Raw genomic sequence first — 24317 nt, forward strand, 5'->3', positions numbered from 1 at the left:
AGATACTTTGTGCAACGCAATCAAACCAAATAGACGGCATATAGACTGTATCAATATCAGGGAAATCTCTGAGTACAAGGGAAATCTGTCTCACCTACCATTTCATCTTCTCAACTATCTTACCCAATGTCTCCCATCCCCTCTCGTACGCCCCTTTATCCCATACCTGTCCTACCATTTCCGTCTCCACCCCAAACACCCTCACATCCTCAGCAAATCGGCTTTCCTTACCGTGACTCCTTCCCACTAAGCCCTCAACCTCCTTCCATAAACCCAACGCCACAGTTCTCAAATCCAGCCTCGTCCCCACAGCCCCCTCAAGTATACCCTTCACGCTCTCCTCCCCTCCAACATCAATCCGACAATCTGCACCACCAACTTTAGCAAAACCCACTTCCTCACGACCCGGACCGGATGGTGCTCCACGGGATACTGCACCGGCTCGACCTGCCTAGCCGCATTGACAGCACATTTTAGGGCCCGCAGCCAATCCTGACACGCCACGGCATTCAGGAAGAAAGAATGCAACACCGCTGCGAAAGGCTGTTGAGAAGGCAGGTAATCTTCCTTTTTCAGTATTTTGAGCGCTGAGCGTAGCTTCTCCACTGCTTCTAGCGGAGGAAGAGAAGCAGCGCCAGATTGCAATTCCGTGACATCTGCCCACAAGCGCTGGATACGTGGATCCTCTAGACGGGGATCAGGAGCGTTATTAGTGAGCTTTTTGGAACAGCCGTGACAGTTGCAGGTGAAGAAGTAACGTTCTTGTAATTCGGCCTGGCGCTTCAGGGTCGGGTTCGTCGTGTCGACGTATGCGATTGTGAGTTCTGTCCCCTTCGGTATGTCGACGAGAGAGCGAAGGGAGAGAGTTGGGCCAGAGAAGATGAGGTAGCTGTTCGGCGTACAGGAGTGGTTGAGCATAGCGGTCTTAGGCTCGAGACAAAGGCCCAATGGGTCTAAGGTGTCTGTTGTGAGGGTGTGGGTGTTGATCATGACGCGGGCGAGATGGGATTGCATCGATTCCGGGGAGATGTCGAGGGAGGAGTACTTTAGAATTGCTTGAGACATGAGGGTGATTGTTTGCCATGTTGTCAGATTGTCGGAGTTCTTAGTTTTGCTAGATTTAAAGGAGGTTGTGTGGGATTCGAGGGCGGTGAAGGACCTCCAGGTTTCGGGTGGGAGATTGGAATGCTTGTAGCGGAGGAGCAGGCGGAGGAGCAGGCGAATTGTGTTGGGGAGGACGTTGGGATGTAGGGACGTGTAAACTTTGCACTCATGCTTATGGCCTTTCTTCCAGTCGTTGGTTTGACAGTCCTATAATTCAGATTCATTGGCCTAAGTCTTGCCTCGTACTTCTACCTAGAAGAACAGCATTTATTTGCAACGTTTTCTGGCTCGAAAAGACGCGATTGGACGTAAGACATAGTTCTACATTTCAAAATGAGAGAAAGCTGAGAGACAGCGAGAGTAATCTTTCTTCAACCCAAGGTCATTATGTCGACAAATAGGCTTGCAGTGAGATCGAGCAGGATAAATCACGAACGCCTACCTTTGAGCAATACGAGACGACCTTGCATCCAAGGCAACCTTTCAAAAAGGTTAGTTGATGATCTGTCTGTTCGCCATGCGCTGTCACCAAACGATTGTCATTTGAGGCTGCATCGTTTGGTGACCAAAAGAAGCAGTTCGCGCAGCCATCTTTGAGACGAGCAGAGTCGAGGGCTGCTAAAAGTGGACGATCAGTTCGCAAAATCTCATGACCTGCAGCTATGCCTTGATTTGAGAAAAGTCCCCTGCCCGCATTTTGCGTGGAGTGCTGTTGAGTTAGAGCCATACTAGAACGACTTGGAGGAAATTATGGGTCATTATCCCCGTTTTACTCTACATCATGATTGGCGATTCGACGAGCAGACACTCTAGTCGCGTCCCTCGCCTCATGAGTCCACAGTGCTTTGCATTCAATTACACATGATTATAAACCCTCTCCCATGAATCGCACGCTTGCCAGACTGCTCATTGCTGCTGATGAGGAGCTCACGGAACATTAGATTTGTACACCGAGGCAAGCCTTCCGCCAAATCCTTCATTATCATCTAATCTATGTGGCGCCATCGCTATGCTTGAACTTATCCTATAAGACGATTCCGACGTTGCCTCACTGTCATCGTCCCTCTCCAGCCGCGAGTAGAGGTGCCGGGCTGCTGAACTGATGCGGCACGGGTGATTGTCGCGCTGTTGAACCAACATCCTCAACCTTCACGGGGAGACGCACAGGAGGTGACGCTCGCGCTGCTATATTTTGGGTGAAAGGAAGTGGCTTTGGTAGCACCTGTGGGGTTTGACTGTCTCGAATAAGAGAACGTCTCGCATTTGAAGGCGAGTGGGGCCGAGGCGACTTGCTGATGTCCTGTGATCGTGGGGGGAGGAGTTTTTCCCGTGACTTTCTCTACCTAACAGCAAAATCTCGTGCGTTGGGCCAATTTGCTTACTCGGTGTTTGCTCAAATATTTTACCTTGCAATGATGGACCAACCCTAGGCCTCTCGTCCGCGATCGCTATCGGTTCCTTGGAAGTGCCTTGATCAGACGGCAGGTCAGGAATTGTTGAGGCAGACCCTTGGACTTTGACTCCTCCTGGTAGGCTCTTGGGGACCGGGGTACTTACAGGCGTTGATGCCTGTGATAGTTGCGAGGTTTGTCGATGCATCTGCAATCGTTGTTGCCTGTGTGCTGGATGATTAGGGTTTGCCCACGCGTGGCGCTCAATAAAATGCTCCTCTGCACTCGGTGCTTGTCGCTGTACCGGCGCAGGAGACAATCTGTTTGGCAGCGTCTGGGGAGGCATGAGGATTACCTACGAGACTTGAGTCAAGCGTTCACGGTAGGTAGTGGAATACTTACGCCCATGTTTCGCATATCTTCTTCTGCTTCGTCCGTCCTCACTTTCTGTATGTTTGGCGCAGTCGGAAAGCCAACATATTTTGCAACGCCTGACAAAATGGAGACTTCGTTGTTGTAAGCTGTCTGCTGCGTGATTTGCTGAGATCGCTTGTTCGTATAAAGGTACAAGTAGTCTGGAATGTCACCATCTCCACTTCTTCTCTCTCGTTGTACCTGATAGAATTCCTTGTTGAGTTGATCTAGGGATCTGTCTCTCATATCTCGCACAGTCTGCATGTACTGAGAGAGAATCTGGTGCTTCTTGGCAACGCTTTCTTTTTGTAGCGTTTCCAGCTTATATTTCAAGAAGGTTTGCTGGTATTCGATCTTTAAGTTTCGATGGTGGTCGACAACTTCTTTCATTGCGAGGAGTTCCGGATGCAGTACGCCCGGAGTTTGAAGCAGAGCTAACTCTTCATTTGTCGCGGCAAGGCGCTCATCAAAGAGCCTGTGATAATGTCAGATCATCGTAAGGGTTTGCAGTGCTAGTAGATATTTACTTATCCCTCATTGTTGCAAACGACTTCTCGATTGAGGTCAAAGAGTCAAGCGCGGACCGTTTCTTCAAAACTAATAGCTCGGTGAGTGACTTGTTCGGAGCTGAGGGCAGGTTGAGACATACCATCTTCTGCGCTTCTGCCAGAATGGTCCAAATCAGCGTCTACGGCTTCTTCGCCGTCTTGATCTTCGCCGTTACTATACAGAACACCGTCGTCATCTACACCATCTTTGTCCCGATCTTGAGCATTATCTTCGCCTCGGTGAACTTCATCCGCTTCCGCAAAGTTTTGTTTGGATTTTCTAGTGCTTGTCCTGGACTTGGAATCGTTTCGGGGAATTGGTCGCAAACGTTGTGCCTCATCCACATTGGCACTATCCGCCTGGGCTTCGTCGACGAGCAAAGTTCGAGAGACCTTCGGCGCGGGCGAGGGCGAAGCGCTGCCCAACCGGCTCTTCCCACCAGAACCGGTGTTTGCAGAACTTGGTAGGCTTTCGCTGCCTTCATCGAAACTCAAACGCTTTCGCTTTCTAGGGGAGGAAGTGTTGGAGATTGGGTGTGCTTCCTCTTCGCTGGACACTGCTAACGAGCTCGCTTCGGACATGGCTCGCAATGGGGCATCTAGGAGGAGAGGTCAGTATTGAGCGTTTTTTTCACATTTCCAACCAAGAAGACTCTTACCAATCATAGTAGGCGATATAGGGCTGCTGATCAGGCCGACGCCCGCTGCAGACGTTAAGAGCACGTCCTGGTGTTTTCGCTGCGTGAGTGGGGTGTCTTCGAGCCGTTCTGTCTCTGCCTCTGTGTCATTAGCTTCGAGGTCGTCCTCTTTGACCAAATCCATGTGATCTATTTCCTCATTGTCTATGCGTTCTTCGAGATCACTCAAGCTACTGGACCGTCTCTCTCGGTCGAGGGCTTTAGTGGTCTGCGCTTGATCTGCAGTGAGGGCGGTAGCTGTAGACATTTTGAAGTGGTTCGAGGTTGATTGAAGTGAGGAGACGGTATACTGAGGCTGATGCGCCAACGGCGCAAGTCTTGACTGAATGATCAGAACGTTTGTCACTTGTCACACGTGCTGAGTCTGCATAGTGATTCTGAGGGTTGGGCGGTCTTTCAACCCTCGGTTGTAAGTCGGATTTAAGAACACTCTTGCCATTCGGTCAGTCGACGGGAATGCATCAAGCGATACCCAGAATTGTTCCTGCAGCTACATGTAAACGAGGCCAGTCTATCTCTCATGTGCCACATTAGAACAGAACGACTTGAAGGGATTTCAGCTTGTTGCCTTTTATATACGATTGTAGGTCAAGGTGTTTTCAAGTGTGTCAGATGAAGCAATCCTTCAAAACTCTGAATAATATTGCCATGATCCCCCGCGTCAGTTCAATTGTATGAGAGGCATGATTTCATATCTCTGCATCTCTTCTACCTTGGGAGTATTGTGTGTTGATATTGAACAAGTCCCTCGAGGAGTTGCACTAGAATTTGTTAGGCAGTAATGATGGACAACCATGCGCCGCTTCTGGACGATCAGATAGCTCAGCTATTCAAGACCTCTGTAAACCTCTTCTTGAAGTGCCTTGTCACCAAAAACTCACTTTTTCAGTTAGGACCCACTAAAATCGTTACAAGACCTTTCAAATCTAATTCTAACTCAACCCAGCCTCTAGTCAAGTCCAGTGGCAGGGATTCTCGGGGCTCCGAAGAGGCTTCCCGCAAAAAGAGAATTGCGTCTCCGCTCCAGGCACGTCCTGAACCATCACGTAGTGAACGCGAAGGGGACACCGGAGACCGCACGCCAAAAAGACGTAAGCGAGCCCGTGATGGCGACGATCTTGAAACGACATACCTGCGACGGCTCGCTCAAGATGAACTGAAAGAAAATTCGAAACTCACAATTCGGCAGGGCAAAGATGAAGACACTGACGTATCTTCTCCCTCAACTATCTCTGATAATTTCAATACTCCTCGTGGAGGCGGCAATGTCATATCCAAGAACGAAACGAGGAAGCTGTTGGAGGGCGATGATATTCCTCGGCACGTAGAAGCAGGGCGCTCAAAAGAAGACCTGGAGCTTCAGAAAAGCGCAAGAACAGTCTTTTTTGCAAATGTGTCTAATGAAGCCGTAACCTCGAAAACTGCACGAAAGTCTCTGCTGAAGCATCTGATTTCGTTCTCTGAAGCGGATGGCACAGCAAATCCAGCCACTGTCGAATCACTCCGCTTCCGGTCGACGCCATTCAGTGAGGGCCGCCTGCCGAGGAAGGCTGCCTACGCCAAAAAGGATATAATGAGTGCTACTACGAGGAGTACTCATGCTTATGCCATCTACAACACTGAACGTGTAGCACTCGAAGCTGCTCGCAGACTTAATGGCACAGTCGTACTTAATCGTCATCTGCGTGCTGACCATATAACCCGACCCCGAAATCAAGATCATCGGAAGTGTGTTTTCGTGGGCAATCTAGGCTTCGTGGACGACGAAAGCAACATGCGTGAAGCTGAAGCCGAACCCGCACATGGATCAGGACGCCGCAAGAAGGGGAAGCATCCAGCGGATCATGAAGAGGGTTTATGGAGGACCTTCAATACAATGGGCGAGGTAGAATCGGTACGCATGATTCGTGACAAAAAGACTCAAGTGGGGAAGGGTTTTGCATATGTTCAGTTTAAGGTAAGGGTGATCTACACCGGCCTAGGTCGTTCACTGACACCATGCGAGGATTCAAACGCAGTCGAGAAAGCTCTACTTCTCAACGAGAAGATGTTCCCACCAATGCTACCGAGGAAATTACGGGTCGTAAGAGCCGATAGACCGACGAAACTGCAGCCAACAGTCAGGCATGATCGATCGAAGTCGAGATTCAGTCATGGCCAGGCCGCTCTACCTAAACTTCAATCATATGACCGGACATCGCAGCTAGTTGGTCGTGCAAAGGCAGCTGAGTTGGGAAAGAGATCGCAAAAATCATCTGATGATACACAAGCTCCTCCATCTTTGGCGTTTGAGGGCTATCGAGCGACCCAGGGGTCAGTGAAAAAAGGGGCGCGGAAAGGAAAATTAGGGAAGCCGCAGAATCGAAGCAGTAGGAGAGGTGCTGATTTCAAACGCCGCAAAGAAAGCACATGAGGTTTCGAACATTAATGTCGCTTTCACTCAAGAGCCAAAGGTTTCTGACCTGGTGGTAACTAAATTATAACTAAAACCGATTAGGCTCAGATTCAGCCTCAGTGTGATTGGCTTCCAGATCTAGCCGGCGCTAGCGCCAACTGGATGTTTACCTATATATTCGCTTCAATAACCGCTTCCTGTTCTAAGACGTGAGAAGTCCACGCATAGATCTATCGTTTTGCCGCTCGTAACCCCCATGTCAGCACTGACAAGATGCGTGCGCGTTCTGTTGCCGGATATCCACTTCAAGGACAAGTTGACAGACGAGCTCGTCCGTCAGCACCTTGTTCTGGAGTATCAAACTGCGCCAAGCCTCAGAGATACTCCTTTGTCACCACACTCTGGTGACAATGCCTAAAAAAGGCTACATCCCGTACAGCCCGGACAAAATCCGGCTTCGAGCTTACAAGGTGGCATTCGGTATGTTAGTATTCTTCACAACCTAGTTTGGTAGCTAACGCATCTCAGAGGCTCCCAAAATTCATCTGGACGAGCTTGTGTCATCTCCTATGACTTCCGATCACCTCTTCCGTTCTGACAGCTCCCAAGAACAGCATGATGCGCCATCCGTGAATGGGGCTCCTTCTCCTCAAAGCGAACAACCTCCCCCTTCTCCGGCCCCAATACCCCAGAAAAGCATCTCCATCAATATGAACCGCAACACAGCATTACACCCTTCCCTTCAACACCAGCCATATTGATCCCCTCGTTGGACGTCAACTCCAGCCTTTCAGACAGTCCATCATCGGATAGAGGTACCCCGCAGGCTGATTCCGCAAATCCTTGGTCCGCGGTCGGACGAGCAACCACGGGAGGAAAATCTGGTAGAGTTATCGAGAGACTGATGAATGACAATGATCGGTTGCAGCGCGAAAAGAAATTGGCCATTGTAAAGTTCGAAGAGGAAGTAAAGAGAGGAGAGTCCGCTCGATCGGCATTAGAGTCACTCCAATTGTCCAATGCTAACTTAACGGCAATGCATGAATCGGATACTACACTTCTCGTAAAACGAGATCGCCGGATACAGCAATTACGAGACGATCTACTGGCTGAAGGAGGTCGGCGAGAAGGAGCGGAAAGAGAGACTAGAGAGACAAGGAGGGAACGAGATGAGACGGTAGAAGCCCTGAGAAAAGAAGCCGCAGAAGACAGAGAACAATGCTCGAGGGCGACTACTCAGTACGACATGGTTTCCCAATCGTTCAGAAGCCTTGAAGAGCGGTATTCGAAGCAAACAAAAACCCTTCATGCAGACCTTGCGGGCCTGAAATCCACAATTGAAACCGACAAGCGAAGGCTCATGCAGATGGAAGTGGTCATGGAGCAAATGGCAAAGGAGGCTGAGCGGACCAGGCGAGCCAAAGATAAATTATCTGCGGAATTCGAAGCGTACAAGGCTGAGCAGGAGGAGGCTACACGGCATATCAGAGAGATGGCCAGACATCAGGACGAGACAACTAACAACACGCATCGTCAAATGATCGATGCGTTGGGTCGCATGAAGTACATTATAAATGTCAAGCGGGACTTGAGAGATGCGGCGTAAAAGGATTTGGGAAGCCCGAGATACCCCTTGCATAGAACGGTGATTGATGTCTACTTGAGCAAACAGCCTAGGAATAAAAGGTCTAATTCATATTCAAGTGTTAAGTACAGTCTCTGTTGATGCGACGTGGAAATCTTCTCAACCAGCAGGTTCTATACTTTTTTGCGCCTCAGCTCTATCTAAGGAGCAGTGTGGCCAACGACGTACCAGACCTCCAATTGTTTGAGCAAATCCACCGATTGTCCTTTCAAAAGTTGGTCCAATTCAGGGCCGACCCATCTAATGGCAGTCCAATCTGAGCACTGAAGCACTAATGAGGGGCTGGCCTTTCAAGTTGAGGATTGGGAGATTCTGAGCGTATCAGTAGCTTAGAGCGGTGAGCACTTTCCATGTGATCAATCTTTGATTTTACCCTTTTATCAACAGTCCAGATGTTTTGACTAGTCATAATCTTGTGATTAGTTGGTCCAGCTCGAGCGTCGAATTGACTACTACACTGACAGTCCAGTTTGGGCTTCAAATTGGATGGGTGAAATTGAGTTGCCCTATCAATCGCATGATTTGGCCAAGGTCCCAGCCTACGGTATTCACTAGAGATCTGACGGAATTACTCCTCGCGCGAGGTCGTTGTCTGTTATGGTGTCGATGTTGTGTTGACTTGCCATTCGGTGGCAAAATCGGATGCTCGCCCTCCCCAAGTGTTGCGAGCAAGTGGGTTACACACTCGTGCCTTCCTATCTTGAACACTTGTTGACCATCACACCCGTGCGCATCATGATAGATGTCTCTGTGAAACCTGAGACATGTGTGAATCGGACAATATGTCGTGAATCCCACTTTTACTTCCTTCTGTAAAATCACGCCTTGAGCTCCATCCTTTCGCAGCGACTAGTAAGCGTAAGTCATCAATATGGAATCAACCCATCAAATCGCCCTGGTGCATTCGTGCGGAAAGGAGAAGGTTTGGCCCTTGACATTCTATGAAGGGATTCATCTAATGGCTGTACAGAGGCAGCGTCTACTTGACTCATGCCGTGACAAGAGTATTTCACTTCTTGGAATCAACAAACATGCGGTTGCCCTTCGAGGTTCCGAAGATGCTGTAGAAACTTTCGTTCAGCACTACCAGCAATTCTGCAGGACTGAAGAGGATGAACTAGGACCAGAAACAGGATCTGAGGTATGTTTTCTAGATTTTGATGAACGAATGGCCAAGTATTCATTGATATTTGCAGCTTTCAGATGACCTCGCCCTTGAGCTGACACCTGAACTTACTTCGTCTCCACCAACCTCCTATGCGCCAGCAGTAGAAAACCTTGTTGTAGGAGCTAGCCTTTGCGAGTCTTCCACCACTGCTCCTCATAACGGTGGTCTTAAAGGAGTTCATCCGTCAATCATCAACAAGATTGGCGAGCTCACAGGATGTAGTATCGAGCACGGAGGCAAGTCAGCTAGTGGATATCCGGTTGAAGGCCAAATTACTGTCAGTCTGCAGAAGGCACTGCAGAAATTACCAATCACACGAAACTTCCTATGCTCCGAGAATGAGACCAATACAAGATTTGCATTGAAAGCTTTGAACGACACCCACGATTACCGCATCTTCAACAGTTTGGGCTTTATCTCAAACGCGAACAGAACACTAAGCTCTCAATTTGTTGTCATGCTCTTGGACAAATATGGAGACGTCATCCCAATAAAGGAACAACCAAGAAGTTTGGCACATGCCCAGCTTTGGTTTGGCCGTTGGTTTAAGGAGATTGGTATGGTGCACTGTGAGGATAAAATCACAGATTCGGAAGACTTGAAATCTCCCGATAATAAAGTGAAAGCTTGGCTTAATGAGACGCCCATGTCTCCTGGGGCAATGGACGATGAGATACCACCAATTTCGGGCCCACTGAGCGTTATAGAAGCCGATCAAAGCCAGCCTGACTTTGTGACAACAAAACGAAACCGCAAAGTCAAAGTCACTCAAGTGGCAGATCAAGAGACTCAGCGTTTCATACCGGAAGTGGTCTACAGACCAGCCAACACCATGTTACGCCAGCAGCCATCTACTCAGACCCTTCCCAGCATTGCCATAAGTCCTGTAGCAGGACTGTCTGAGAGCGGTGCTAGGGCTCTGCCTCCGGTTATAAATGCGGCAGAAACATCAAACGCCAACAGCCTCTACTACGACCAGGTCGCACGGGAGCATAAAATGCTCGATGGAAACGAGAACATTCACCATCGAAAAGTAAATGGTAACGACCAGGAGGTGTTAGGAGACAGCTTGCTAGATGCATCAAATGATGTCTTACACCAGCTTCGAATGCCTTCACTGCTGATACGCGAAGACTCGGCTCCGCAAGACGATCCTCCTGAACAGGCTAGCAAGACAAGTAGGTTTATCAATATCACAACAAATGAACATCCCTTGAATGACCCGGGTCAACCTGCCTCTGCCTTACGCTATACGGATCTCAAAGATGGCAGCAAGACTGAGCTTCTGATTGATCTAACGCTAGATGAATCCCAAGAAGCTCCTTCATGCGCATCGTCCCTCCACTTGTCAACCTCGCATCGCCGTACTAATAAGCAGAGTGGGTCTACAAGGAAGCGCAAGGCTGGTCGGACAAATGCGAAAAGCCAGTCTCAGAAGCCTGAATCTGATTGGACTGTTGCGTCTGATGGAAGGACCCACGATATCATTGGTTTGCCAAGTACACCAAAGGAGAATGTTATACACTATACCATGCGGCAGAAGACGCCCAACCGCACTCCACTAATTGACGAGGACTTAGAGCAAAAGGAGACGATGTTGGCCGAGATGCTAGATCTCGCACGATCATTTGCTGGTCCCTTAGTCTTGAAGATTGAGTTTGGCAGGTTTCTGATCGATCCGGTCACTCTGCCGATTGTGTTAAGGAACAAAAGATATTCGAAGGAGAATTTGACCTCCGTAATGTGCGGCAAAGAAAGTATTCGGCCGTCTTTCATCAATAGGTAGGCAGCCTCGATACAGGACAGCAAAATCATGGGGCTAATACTTGATAGATTGACTACAAAGGTTACACAGGCTGAGTCAATGCTCGACTTGAAACTGCGCGCAGGAAAGACGCTGTTCGAACGAGAACCCCAAGACTGGATCGTTACTCATGAGATACACTGCTCGACGCCCCAGGGGGAAGATGTTGTTATCATCATTCATGAGGACAGCACCTATCACATCAGCCCAGTAAAGCGTGTTGTGGGTGCGCTGAATCTATTTTATCCCAAGCGTGCTTGGGATGCTCGTCTTGTGGTCCAAGGGTCGGAGTGCCTTGGAGGTAGTCAAAAGGCAGACTTTGACGGTATTGTTCAGAGCTTCAAGGTCAGCCCTCGTCCACTAAGCTTAAAGAATGAGGTCAACATCACGTTCCAAGTTCCCTCGACGGCATTCAAAATCAAAGGCTTAATAGCGAGAAGGGAGACCATCCATCAAACACAATATCCTGACCTACAGCTTCGGCTTACTGAGGTCTTCGATGCCAGCTGCAAAGCCTTTGGAGAAATTCCTACGAGCTTTGTCGGGGCGTTGAACTCAACGCTAGAGATGTCGGCTATGGATAAAGTATGGTGGACGGCATCAATCCATTCTATCAAAGCGAATGCAATTCTGAAATCGAATGAGAGTCTAGCGCTTGGCGAACAAGCTGGCTGGAGTCCACAAGGTGTACTGCAGGGCGGAGTCATACGCGATCTGCTGTCGATAACGGAGGATGTTGTGACTAGGATCGATCATATTGGCCTCCGGATATGATCACTGTACGCACGAACAGTTGTTGCAAAAGGATGGCAATGGCAGGATGGCTAGTAGAAAACATATGAAGACAATAATGGGTGGATGGGAGGAAGCCACTGCTGTAGTGTACGTGCAAAGCTGAAAGATCATTATCATGAAGCTGAAGTAGTTCAGAACGTATCAAATCTTCCCTTCACTTCTGTCGAGCTGTTCCATCCTTCATGATTAAACGGATGGTCCTTTCTGGTGTTTGTGTCCACAATATTGAAGCGCGCAGGAAGACAAGCCAGCCTGGACCCTCGGGAGGGAGACTGAGTTGGGCGTAGGTTGAGCGGGCCGTTGGCCCCTCCGCTCGGTCCCTAAAGTCAGTCGAAGCAAAAACTGAATCTATGTACCCCTCGTACAGTGCAACATGGAATAATAATACATATCTCCTACCGCATTCATGGACGTGTGAGCAAAGACTGCGATCTTGATTATATACTTAGATCACCGTAATTCTCCGAGTCCGCACGCGCCAAAAAGCTAGATCCAGCATTCTCATCATGAGGGGCCTTCCGAACTTCACCTCACGAAGCACTCTTGTTCTTGTAGGATGGACACGCGACCGAGGAAGAGACAGAAGAGGATCACGGGCTTAAACTCGGATGATGAGGGTCCTCAAGATGCAAATACTACCGCAGTAAAGCGTGCTCAATCGAAGACAACACCTGCCGCAACAGAAGTCAGAGATCCTCCACTATCTTTGCCCGTAAGAAAACGAGCCAAGGCGTCTAAAGATGGAGAAGCGAAAGCCGTATCTTCAAAAGCTACATCGAGTCCTCGGAAATCGCGTTCTAAAGCGGCTGTGAATGGAAGCCCTAACGCAAGGCAGCATAATGCGGCAGGGTCAAGACCTATATCTACCTTTTTCAGTACCACAGCTGCAGCTGTTACAAGACAGCATCATGTGAGCAATGATTCGCAACCGGCCGTACATATCTCTGCCGACTTTGAAGAAGAGGATGATATTGAGGATGATCTGCTCATGGAGGCCGCGAGTGGCTTCTTGTCGACCGCTGCGACCACGCAAAGTCATCATCATAGCTCGCAGCAGCTGAATTCAAACGTGAAGAGACCACCGAGTCTCACTCAGGCTTTCAAGCTTCCTGCGAGGGCCGCCATTGAGCCGAGATCACAGGACGTTAGACATAAAGATGACTTGGACAAACGGCCGTGGGTGGAGCGGCTTGGTCCGTCGACGCTGCAAGAGCTTGCAGTGAATAAAAGAAAGGTCGAAGACGTCAAAATATGGCTTGAGAGTGTGTTCACTGGTAAAGTACCTAAGAGGTTACTCATCTTGAAAGGCCCATCAGGATCCGGGAAGTCTACTACGATCGATCTGTTGGCAAAGACAATGCACATTGATCTGGTGGAATGGAGTAGCCCAGTGGGCTCTGATTTTTCCTCTGAAGGTTATACGCCTATGTCCGCTCAACTCGAAGAATTCGTGAGGCAGAGCGGGCGTTTTGGCGGACTGGAATTGTCAGTGGCTGGACAGCCATTTCAGCCCAGGACGAAAGTCAATGCACACGCACAAGTACCCCTTAATCGTCAGAAAATCACCGTATTGGAAGAATTCCCAACAAACCTCGTTCATGATTCCACCGCTTTGCGATCCTTTCGTTCTTGCATTCTGCAGTATCTAGCATCTACCACGCCTGTTCAAGGTCATTTTTCAAGTAAGGTCAGGTCGAAGAGTGATCCAATCATCCCACTGATTCTTATCCTGACCGAAATACGTGTAAGTTCTGATGGTCCAGCTAGTGACAGCTTTACGGCCCAGCGATTGCTAGGCCCAGAGATTCTCGCTCATAGCGGTCTGAGTACCATTGACTTCAATGTCATTGCTCCATCTTTTCTTGTCAAGGCGCTTGAGCTTGTACTTCGAAAGGAGGCCAGGGTGACCGGGCGGTTGCAGAAACCTGGCTCTGAAGTACTCAAAAGATTAAGCGAAAGCGGAGATGTTCGTAGTGCCATCAGCTCCCTGGAATTCCTTTGTGTCCATGGCCACGACCCAAACTCAAATACAGGGCAGCCTAGGAGCACTATACTCGCTAAAGAAGCAATGGAGCTAGTGACTCAACGGGAGTCTACTCTTGGCCTCTTTCATGCTGTAGGCAAAGTCGTCTACAACAAACGCGAAGAACCCAGGTCCTCCGATCTTCAGGATGTCCTACCTCCCTCACACCTTTCCCACCTCGCCAAACCCCGTTTATCAGAAGTCTTCCCTGACACACTCATCGATGAGACCGGCACGGACACCTCCACTTTTCTCGCCGCCCTGCATGAAAACTTCGTAACCTCCTGTGAAGGCTCCACCTTCATCGACATCTTCAACAGCTGTCTTGACGCCCTTTCCTGCGCCGATCTCCTCGAAGTTCCCCGAGGATTCCGCCCTGGATCTTTCGGTAGATACCAAGGCGCAGGCTCCGACAGTATCAAACAGGGAGAGATGTCGTTTCAGCTAGCTGTCAGGGGCTTGTTATTCTATCTGCCAGACCCTGTGAAGAGGGGTGCTCTACCGAATGGTATACCGGGCCGTAAGGCCGGGAAGGGAGATGCGTACAAGATGTTCTATCCCACGAGTGCGAGGCTGGGGAGACAAAGGGAGGAGATCGATGATGCAGTTGACCGCTGGATCGCTAGGGCGAGGATGGGCCTGGAAGTTGACGGGGCAGCGGAGACAGTGATGAGAAGTATCGGAATGACAAAGACGGAGTTGTTGCTGGAGCGACTTCCCTATATCGCGAGATTTAGAAAAGGGAAAGCTAAAAGGGATGTGGAGCTCGATAGGATCACGCAATTTCGAGGCCTGAAGCTGGATGCAGAGGCCGGCGAAGACGAGGTGGTCAGCGTGGAGCCCATTCCTGGTCAATCTAAGGGATTCTTTGGTAGTATTGGGAGCACAAGCTTCGATGGCCCAATCGAAGGGGAAAGGAAGTTGTATCTGTCGGACGACGACATTGAAGATTAATTGTGTGTAAAACATTCTGCACGAACTACATGGCTTTGATTCAAGCGGCTTCGGGTGTGGTAATCTATGTCTCTTGTTGATCGAGTCGCTGTAAGCGATCGCATGCTTCACAATATTTGGAGAAAGGTCTGTCTCGGCGTATGGCTTTGCAAGGGTATAGACAGAATATATCGCAAGATCTCATGATTGTAGAAAGACTCAATTAATTTCAGGGGCCTTTACGAAGTAACATGATCACAAGTGCGTTCCGATTCCTGCATGCTTTTCTTCCTGAAACCCACAATAATAATGTTTTCTCTCGTACAAACCATACGCCTCGCTTTCTACCCATGACCGAGGATCGAGACCCAAAATGCATTCTGAAATGCAGAAACTCGATAATCATCAATTCCGTACACTTTATTAAGCGTCCTCAGCTGCCTCCTCCAACACAGCTCCATTCATAGGCCCATCTCCCACCTCCGAGCTTGTCGGTCTCTTTCTCTCTCCTAAGACGCCACTTCCCGTCATACTCCCATCCCCATCCGTTTCCGATCCGCTACCCTGTCTCACGCTAGTTCTCCGATGCCGCTCGTGGACAATGCCAGGGAAGATCTTCGGATGATGGTGGTGCGCTGTGGGGCTGTAGGAGACGCCGCTTGTGATGTTTGTTGGCGACATGATGAGGGACGAAGATCGGGGAATGGCCGAGCCGTCTAATCTCCTTGAGGCAAGGTCTGCGTTTGAATAGCTGGTAGGAATACGAGCGGGATTCAAGGGCGCGGTAGGAGAATTCCGGAGTGATGGGGAGGCCGGAGCTTGGGAGGGTGGCATGAGGTTTGTGAGCTGCGGTGATGCGGGAGTTTCAGCTGCGAATCTGTCGATCATCTCCAATTCCTCCATGAGCGTGTCGTAGCGAAACTTCTCTCGGATATCAGGCACGTTGCTTTTGGCGACGCTATTACCTTGCACGCCAGGCAGATGGTAGCAGTCGCCTAACCAACGCTTCTTCAGCTCGTGTTCGAATCCGCTTTGGATCACAGAGTGGTGAGCTAGCTCACACATGTCTACGGCGCTCAGACGATAGATCTGTGCCGCAACCGAGTATTCTTCAATGAGAGGCTCTTTGGTGAAGGCAAATTGCAAGGGGTCGTCGGTAGAGAGTGAAACGTTAAGGCCCCTTCGAAGATACTTGGGAAAAGGATTGCGGTCATACGAGAGAAAAAGCGCATTGTTGCTCAAGGGTGACATGGCAATGCCGATCTGATCCAAGTAGAAAATGTATTGCAGTAATGGGACCTTCCTCAACATGAGGCCGTGGCTGATGCTGTGACAGCACAGTGCTGCCGCAGCCAAGTGGTCGATATCGCCTGCTTCGCCGCAGTGCGGCCGTAGAACGAATGTGGTGAAACCTCGCCGGTGACGCCACTTGTTCAACGAAGTCATATTGGCATAAAGATGATAGATCCAGTAGGTGTATGGCGGGTTCTGTTTCGTATCCCACTGCTTCGGTGGTGGAAACTTTCGATAAAGCCGCGTCTCGATCTTGCTTTCGTCGTCTACGCTGTCGAAGCCGACTACGCGCTGCAGGAAGACATGAAGCTTAGGATTACTTGACGGATCCTTAGTTACCCGGTAGAGCGGTTCAAAAAGGTTGACCAATATCTTCTCAAAGCTCTCTATTTGTCCAGTCGCCCTGTACATACTGTAGAGTCTCGGAACTTGAATTAGCCAACGAACGTTATGCGAAATAAGCTTATTGTCGACAACCCATGCTGCCAACTTGTCCCATTCGTCAATGGATCTACCATAGATGGAAATGCGCCATTCGACGAATTGATATTTGCTAGCCTCTAAGTCCGAAATAACTTCCTTGGTCAGTTCGGCAAGATATCTACCTTGGATGTAATTGTCGGTCTTCAGAAAGATTTCGCGGAGTCGTGATTCACCAATGGGATTGTACTTCAGGTTGAATTTGTCAAAGCGGTGAAAGGAGTCCGAGTGAGCCTATAATTAGCATTTAGCAGTCTGATCGATGGATGTTTCACCCCAAAGACCTTACATGCATATCAAGTGTGTCAATACTAAGGTCATAAGCGTCTAGTTGAATACTGGCGAAGACTTGTTCTAACGTCAACTCTTGCCCATTTCGAAACATTACCACATCATGTGGGCTTTTTTTGATCTTGCTCTTAATGAAACGAAGCAGGTGCTTCTGATTCATGCATGCGGAATGATGCACATGAGTATCGACTTTTCTGACATTGTAAAAGTCACGATGAGGGACCTTCTTGCAGCCTGCCGTTTCTTCATACGAATTTACCAGGAAATAAAGTTGGAATTTCCCTTCGAGAATATCAAGCTGTCGAAAGGCAAAGCTCTTCGTAGGGCCATCCGATGACACGTCTTGGATGTCTTCCATGGCTTGATAATAAGTACGAAGAGTAGGAACTTCCACCAGCGGCGCTTTGCTCTCTGATTCAGGATATTCATAGACCTGATATACACTCATTTCGTCAAGTCTAAAGTCCACCGTCAAGTCTGTTTCAGGCCATGGTTCTAGCTCTTTGATGTCGAATTCTTCACCAGCATTCTGGCCTGCTTTCCTACCTTCATCCATGGGCGTCATTGCGGGCTGCTGTTCAGTGGAAGCCTCTACCCCCGTGGTGCTGCTGATAGGCATATTATTGTTGTCCCACTTTGGGTTTGGAGGTAGCGGATAGATTTTCCAGTCATCATGGTCTTTTGGATTGTCACCCGGACCTTGGAGAGAAAGGTGGATGAACTTCTGTCGAAGCCTTAGAACTTTTTGGATGTTTTGGGCGATCTCGTGTAGCTCAGGAGATATGTCCGAGTGAGGGGCGATCGAGACATCCGGCGGCGCCACTCCTGCGATCTCGGCGTACCTTGTCTCCTCCATTGCTGAGTGATCAATGTCTGAACCAGCATCGCTGATTGCATAAGGTCCATTAAAATGGCGAGAAGGCAAACGAATGCCTGCATCTAAGTGATTTGCTAACACCTTATGGTCAAGATGTAGTTTTGTCTTCTTGTTTTGTACGACTACCAGCACGCAAAGATCAGCTCAAATTGAGAAAATGCATTCGGATTGTTGAACTAGAAAATGAATGGTCCCTCGCTCTGGAGTGAATCAGACACAGCAAATCGCTTACATACAAGCATCCTCCAGCCGCATAGTCTCTTCATTTTCAATGGGCGGAGCAGTTTTGATTCTTTTGAGAGGGCCATATGGCTCTTGATCTGACGTCTCCATTTGATGTCTCCGATATATTAATTTGGCTTCAGCATGGCTCAAAGATTTCTCCGAAGCGCGATTGTAATACGCTCCTTTCATGCCTATGCCAGACCCATAGACTTGATCTCCATGCTCTTCCTGTCCCCGGATAAGCATACCCTCACGTTCATCATCGCGTTTCTTTCCCTCCATTGCGAAAGCAGAAAGCGCTTTTCCAAGCTGGGAAGGGCCAGAGATCCAGGTCAAAAAGATGTTCACTTGCCAGCAGCGATGTCGAAATACTCAGCGCCTTTGATTAGAATCATCGGTAAGCAATATCCTAGCCGGTCACGGCTCCGAAGTTCATCAATAACCATGACTTATATCGAATAAGAAACAACATGTATTTCTTGCCGACATCGCCGGGCCAAATATAAAATTATCATGAGTATTCTGAGGCCGTTTAATTAGCCGTCAAGCGCGTGATGGCAAGCATATTAGGGTATCAATCGATGGCAGTCACTCATGCTAAGCTGGAAACGCAGGCGAGCTAGTCCTAGGGCTCGCATTACCCCTTTTACCATAGATTCTGCCAAGACAAGATTGGAGCCCCTGCGGATGATGTTCCGCGATCTTGGCATGATGACCTGCAACGACCACAAAAGCAGGTTGTAATATTGCCGTTGCAATAATGCGGCTTCTAGCAAACAACCAAGGCCGCCCAATCATTTCTCCTCGTTTTTCAATCTCAGGGTCAGTGTGTTCTTGAGATACCCAAGCCATCTTTCCGCCCACACCCTCAAAAGACAGCCTTATGTCTACGCTAAATCTTTCCTCAAATGGGCCATCGATCTCGAAAAGCTACCAATCTGTAGTAGATGCCACTCTTCCAACCGGAGCTGCTGCAAAGTCAACCACATACGGGATATGGGCGGTCTTCTCTGTCTCAGCGCCTCTTGCGAACGCATTTCAGCAAGATTCGGCAGGAAAAGAGAGTGTACTCAAGGTCCAAAGTACAGGAGGTTAGTGCAGCTATGTGCTTTGGAGACAGATAGAGCTCACATACCTGCAGAGGGCGAACTCGTCGATCTAGTAGATGAGTTCTCCGACGGTAGAATACAGTTTGCGTTCGTAAAAATCAAAGACCCAAACACTACTCTACCTAAATCGGTTCTCATTGCTTGGTGTGGTGAGGGCGTTCCAGAACGCACCAAGGGCTACTTTACAAACCACCTAACGGCCGTTTCGAAGACACTACATGTATAATTTCAACATCTTCCCTGAAACACAGATCTAATATTGGATAGGGTTATCACGTTCAAATTACTGCCCGGTCTGATCGGGATCTTACGCCAGAGTCGATTGTGCAGAAGGTCTCTGATGCGTCGGGTTCAAAATACTCAGGAGCTACTTCTACCCCGGCCCCGCCTCCTGCACCGATTGCTTCGAAGCCAGTCTTTACACCCACACAGAGTAGTGCAGGCGGAAATGGTTTCAACCCTCTAGCTTCAAGATCTCGCTCGGGGGGTACAAGGGATCAAAATGTAGATGAAGACGGCTGGGGCGCGGATGCTCCGCCAGTTACGCGTAGACAGTTGGAAAAAGTTCAACCTTCATACCAACCCACAAAAATGAACATACAGGACCTGCAGTCACAACATCAATCATCCCGTGGCAATGACGCGCCTATCGCCCGAGCGTCAGAAGATTCAAGTGTCGTCAAAGGAGCTTATCAGCCTATTGGGAAAGTGGACATCTCAGAAATTAGGAGGCAAGCCCAGCGTAGCACTCAGGATGACCGACCCATAGCAGTCAAAGGTTCGTACGAACCTGTAGGTAAGGTCGACATTGCTGCAATAAGAGCTCGTGCTCAGCCATCTACCGCCGATGCACCCTCACCACCTCGAAGTTCAGAGCCACGGCAGTCACTTCCTGATCGGACTGCACCATTTAATACTTCCGAACGGCTGACTTCTTTACCCAAACCCAAGGTTGGCGGCCAGTTCGGTTCAAGTACTTCTTCATTCACTGGTACCAAAGCCCCAACGCCTGGCGTTTTCGGTCTCGAGTCAAAATCAACAGGTCCGACTCCACCTGTGGGGGTTGGCAAAAACTTTGCAGATCAAGGTGGTAAAACGCCAGCTCAGCTTTGGGCGGAAAAGAAGGCTAGAGAGCGAGGCCTCAGCGGCGCTGGAGAGAATCCACCACCCGCTGGCCTCAGTCAAGCCCCTGTTGTGGGTCAAAACTCTGGCGGCGGTGAATGGAAAAGCGGGTATACTGGCAAAAAATGGGGCGCTGTCCACACCTCTAAAAGTGGCGAGTCAGCCGGAAGCATGGGCGAGCAGCGCACCGGCTCGCAGGCTGATGAAGAAGACACCTCTACAACATCTCCTGTTGGAGGCGTCAGCGCCATGCGAGACAAATTTAAAAACGCGGCTCCTATCGGTGCTGCTAATGTCGGTACAGGCATTGCCGCGACTCCTCCTGCTCTAGACGTCTCAAGCAAACCAAATGCAGGACGTGGTATACCAATCCCAGGTATGCCTTCAAGGAGTGAAGCTCAAGGGCCAGAAGAGCCAGCTCGATTACCGTCCCCGCCTCCACAGCCACCCAGATCGCCTACACCCCCTACCCCGCCCCCAGTCTCTGGCTCCCCAATCCGTATCGCCATGCCAGTTGGCCGAGGTCACAATGACCAAGAAGTAATAGATGCTCGCGATGAACAGCTTTCACCTCCCCCGCAATGCCAGCCAGGTCTCTGGCTCGTGTAGTACCGCATGAGGATGATCTCCTAGACGAGCCACAAGGCCATGATGTAGCGCGTGGTGCTGGCGTGGCTGCAGCTGCTGCATCATTCGGAGAAGAAGCTGTAGAATCAGCTCAGCCAGGAGCCGAACAAAGTGGAAAGCGAGCTCTGGTCCAGTATGACTACGAGAAAGCCGAGGAAAACGAGCTTGAGTTGAAAGAAGGTGAGCATGTGACAAATATTGAGATGGTCGACGAAAATTGGTGGATGGGACAAAACCCACGCGGGGAGTCTGGCCTTTTCCCAAGTAATTACGTTGAACTTATTGAAGATGACTCGAAAGTCGCTCCACCCGCGCAGCAGCATGAAGTTGAACGGGTCGCTGAAACTTCAGCAACCTCACAAGGAGCCACCGCTACTGCGTTATACGATTACGAAGCTGCGGAGGAGAACGAGTTGACGTTCCCGGAGAATGCTAAAATTACCGGCATAGTAAGTCAAACCTCTGTTCTTTCACCATCCTGGCTTTTCGTGCCTGCAAACATAGTGACTAATCCTCAATTAGGAATTCCCAGACGACGACTGGTGGTCAGGTGAATATGCTGGAAAAGCTGGGCTTTTCCCGGCAAATTATGTACAATTAGATGAGTAAAAGTATCCAACCCATACTATAAAGAGATATTATGAGCCCAACAAATTATTTATCCTGTCCGAGACGTTTCGCAAAAACCGTACGACGACTTTATACGACAGCTTCGCTGACTCTTGCAAGTGAGACTGGTCTCAATATCTGTAAAATGTTGACTAATAATGCTGGTTTTTGACTGCTCGGCGTGCTCTCTGCTACAGCTCCACTTATGATTTGCGACTATTTTGATGTTGGGCTTTGGGCGTCTACATTCATGCGCGCCATCCGTACATGTATACCCAGCTGCCTCGACGGTAATATCCACTTACGTACCTACTTTCTGATAGCCGAGGAGAACAAATATAGGGAAATACTTCCTGTATTTTGGCCGACCCTTTAGTCGTCAACATGCGTGCCTCAGTCTCATTGTATCTTTCAATATACATTAAATTACTAACGACAACATTTGCTAAAGCCATCTCAACCAACCTTCAAAATGCAGCGGACGCAGGGAAGAATTTCTCCTCAAGCTTCAATAGTCTGCAGCCAACCTACATCTGCTTTGATGACATTTCAGCTGAATCGAGCTACTTCGTTAGCTGTTGTGGTCGTGCTTTCAAGTATTACATGGACCGCCTTCAGGACAGCCGTCCGGTTACGGTCAGCGGCGACCAACGCAAACGTGGAACATCCAACTACATATTTGCCGGTGACATCCAACGAGCAGGCATATGTCGGGTGAAGATAGACAAACTTAGGCTGTCCGATATTCGATTGACGAAAGGTCAACTTTATGTGCATTCGGTCAACCTGATAACAAATTGCATGTCTGGTGCAGATGGTTGGAGGACCGGCGCCGGACTGTTGCAAGTTGGCAACAATATTCTCTCATTACTCTTCGATGTGATCACTGCCGCAGAGGTGAACGAAACTCATATCGAGGCTATTCTGGATGCAAGTTAGCTTTCTACTGATACAACGGATTTTAGCAAGGAAAATTTGGCAAAGATTTGATAAAAGGTATGCAACTGAGCAAATTCCTGACAGAAAATTTGGATCAAAAAAATGGATTTGTCGAGTCTAATGATATTGACAAGGTTTACGCAAACGAGGGAGGTCGCTAGCATTCGTCGAGCGAGACTTGTTCCTATAATTATTCAAATCAACTTGACCCACTTCTCTGAAAAGGTTATTTGCTGACATGATGTTCGTGCGGAAAAGGACGACTATAAAGCGTCTTTAATTGGGAAACGCTTGAGGAACAAGGCGTTGAGACACGGTTAGCGAATCTCACGCGCGAAGATGGCAGTTCCTCAAATACGTGTATGAAGACCAAATTGATCTCAAAAGGACTCCTACCAACCAGAATCTTGGATGCTATTGCGTTTACACTGTAGTTGAATATGCGTAGCTCAATTATACAGCTAGCCAATGCCGCGGTTGGTTGCCTCATCGCAATTATTATTTCGCCTATTCAGGCCACACCATTACCAAACCAAGATACCGCACCTTATCTCACAACCTCATCGTTGGGAATCGTCGAGCCCACATGCATTGAAAGTGAACGCACCCGACCCATTCTAAGCAAAAAACACTGCATCAGGGCACTAGCGGACTTTATCAGCAAATATAAAGCGAAAGAGTACATTTTCTCCCGCGACACGAAGAAGTTAGGTCGACCAGGATATGCTATCTTGCCCTTGTATTTTCCCAATTACGAGTGCAAGGTCATATTAGATGCCGCACAGGGGTTTGAACAGCGTGTGACTACCATGGACTTGGTGGTAGGTGCTGCGACAACGATTGACCACTGTGTAGGCAACAGGCCTAGAGTTGTCAATGGAGGCATTGTCTTCGTTGAGAGCCAGACCAAAGGGTATTTTGTAGATGTCATCGTGAGCGATGGGGGTCCTCACAGCGTTGGAGCAAATAGCACCGCGTCATTCGAGGAATTGAAGCAAATCGCAGCGGCGCACGAGACTGTAAAGCCCGTACAGATTGGATGATAGCCGTCGGGTATGAAGATTCGTTGCAGTTCCGAGATTGTCAAGAAAACACAGCTATTCCATCATCTCTGCTTCTTGTGAACTATCATGCACCAGAATTGAAAGACCAATTTGGACCAAGAGTTTCTCAGACGCAATGCGACTTTCGCTCTTGCAATCATTCACGTTACTCCTACGGTCTGCAATGTTGCATTAAAATGTGTCCGCGCCGAACAAGGTAAGTTGCATAAAAAAGCAATTATCAGATGGTTTTACCTGGGGCCTGCAGGTCATGCGAGGTCCCATGAGGCGAAACGAAGCGAGACAAGGGGACTTTGTAGTCGCTCGTGGAAATTGGGAGTGATATAGCATATGCTAGGTCTGCTCAATTACCTCCGTGTTCTCAGCGGTGTAACTCTTGACGCCTTCACTTCGACTCGGAAGAAACGAAGTGGGCCTTTCCGCTCATGGCCGACGAGTAGTCTGACGAATGCACAGGCTGGATCAGGGCGACACGCCAGCAGAGGCAGGGCGTCATTCATGTATCATTTATGCATGCTGACAGACGGCGCCAAACCGCCGTCCAGGGCGCTGGAATGATGTGGCTTGTACCTGTACGATCCGGACGATCTCGTCGGCCGGTAGCAACCGAAACATTCCACCAGTTGCTCAGAGTTTCGGCAGGATGAAGCCAACACGCCAGGCAAAGAACAAGAGGGAGGGGGTTCGATGAGCTGACGATTTAATCAAAGATTGATGCGCTTCCGGGCGAGATCCTAAATCCCTCGTTATCGTGCAATTATCG

General features: G+C 49.1%; 8 protein-coding genes across 8 annotated transcripts; 6 read left to right on the plus strand and 2 right to left on the minus strand.

Annotated features, from left to right (window-relative positions):
- Positions 1-330: 330 nt before the first annotated feature.
- Positions 331-4402, minus strand: KY384_004175 (uncharacterized protein; the record flags this gene model as incomplete). Its single annotated transcript, XM_044812681.1, has 6 exons — positions 331-1283; positions 2487-2850; positions 2898-3384; positions 3437-3506; positions 3559-4056; positions 4117-4402. The coding sequence occupies 6 exons, from the start codon at positions 4400-4402 to the stop codon at positions 331-333; spliced, it is 2658 nt and encodes an 885-aa protein (XP_044670101.1).
- A 534-nt stretch (positions 4403-4936) lies between these two features.
- Positions 4937-6568, plus strand: KY384_004176 (uncharacterized protein; the record flags this gene model as incomplete). The annotated part of the gene is made up of 1 exon (XM_044812682.1): positions 4937-6568. The coding sequence occupies one exon, from the start codon at positions 4937-4939 to the stop codon at positions 6566-6568; it is 1632 nt and encodes a 543-aa protein (XP_044670102.1).
- An 886-nt stretch (positions 6569-7454) lies between these two features.
- On the plus strand, positions 7455-8156 carry KY384_004177 (uncharacterized protein; the record flags this gene model as incomplete). Its single annotated transcript, XM_044812683.1, has 1 exon — positions 7455-8156. The coding sequence occupies one exon, from the start codon at positions 7455-7457 to the stop codon at positions 8154-8156; it is 702 nt and encodes a 233-aa protein (XP_044670103.1).
- Positions 8157-9153: 997 nt separating this feature from the next.
- Positions 9154-11941, plus strand: KY384_004178 (uncharacterized protein; the record flags this gene model as incomplete). Its single annotated transcript, XM_044812684.1, has 3 exons — positions 9154-9336; positions 9392-11145; positions 11197-11941. The coding sequence occupies 3 exons, from the start codon at positions 9154-9156 to the stop codon at positions 11939-11941; spliced, it is 2682 nt and encodes an 893-aa protein (XP_044670104.1).
- Positions 11942-12518: 577 nt separating this feature from the next.
- KY384_004179 (uncharacterized protein) lies at positions 12519-14939 on the plus strand (the record flags this gene model as incomplete). The annotated part of the gene is made up of 1 exon (XM_044812685.1): positions 12519-14939. The coding sequence occupies one exon, from the start codon at positions 12519-12521 to the stop codon at positions 14937-14939; it is 2421 nt and encodes an 806-aa protein (XP_044670105.1).
- Positions 14940-15341: 402 nt separating this feature from the next.
- KY384_004180 (uncharacterized protein) lies at positions 15342-18366 on the minus strand (the record flags this gene model as incomplete). Its single annotated transcript, XM_044812686.1, has 3 exons — positions 15342-16925; positions 16981-17981; positions 18096-18366. The coding sequence occupies 3 exons, from the start codon at positions 18364-18366 to the stop codon at positions 15342-15344; spliced, it is 2856 nt and encodes a 951-aa protein (XP_044670106.1).
- A 601-nt stretch (positions 18367-18967) lies between these two features.
- On the plus strand, positions 18968-21551 carry KY384_004181 (uncharacterized protein; the record flags this gene model as incomplete). The annotated part of the gene is given in 5 exon segments (XM_044812687.1): positions 18968-19175; positions 19226-19413; positions 19461-20907; positions 20925-21391; positions 21465-21551. 5 exon segments carry the CDS (start codon positions 18968-18970, stop codon positions 21549-21551), a joined length of 2397 nt encoding a protein of 798 aa, XP_044670107.1.
- Positions 21552-21935: 384 nt separating this feature from the next.
- KY384_004182 (uncharacterized protein) lies at positions 21936-23533 on the plus strand (the record flags this gene model as incomplete). The annotated part of the gene is made up of 3 exons (XM_044812688.1): positions 21936-21939; positions 22003-22485; positions 23139-23533. The coding sequence occupies 3 exons, from the start codon at positions 21936-21938 to the stop codon at positions 23531-23533; spliced, it is 882 nt and encodes a 293-aa protein (XP_044670108.1).
- Positions 23534-24317: the final 784 nt, after the last annotated feature.

The sequence above is a fragment of the Bacidia gigantensis genome (assembly GCF_019456465.1).
Source record: "Bacidia gigantensis strain McMullin 20006 chromosome Unknown contig_231, whole genome shotgun sequence".
Classification (NCBI taxonomy): Eukaryota; Fungi; Ascomycota; class Lecanoromycetes; order Lecanorales; family Ramalinaceae; genus Bacidia; species Bacidia gigantensis.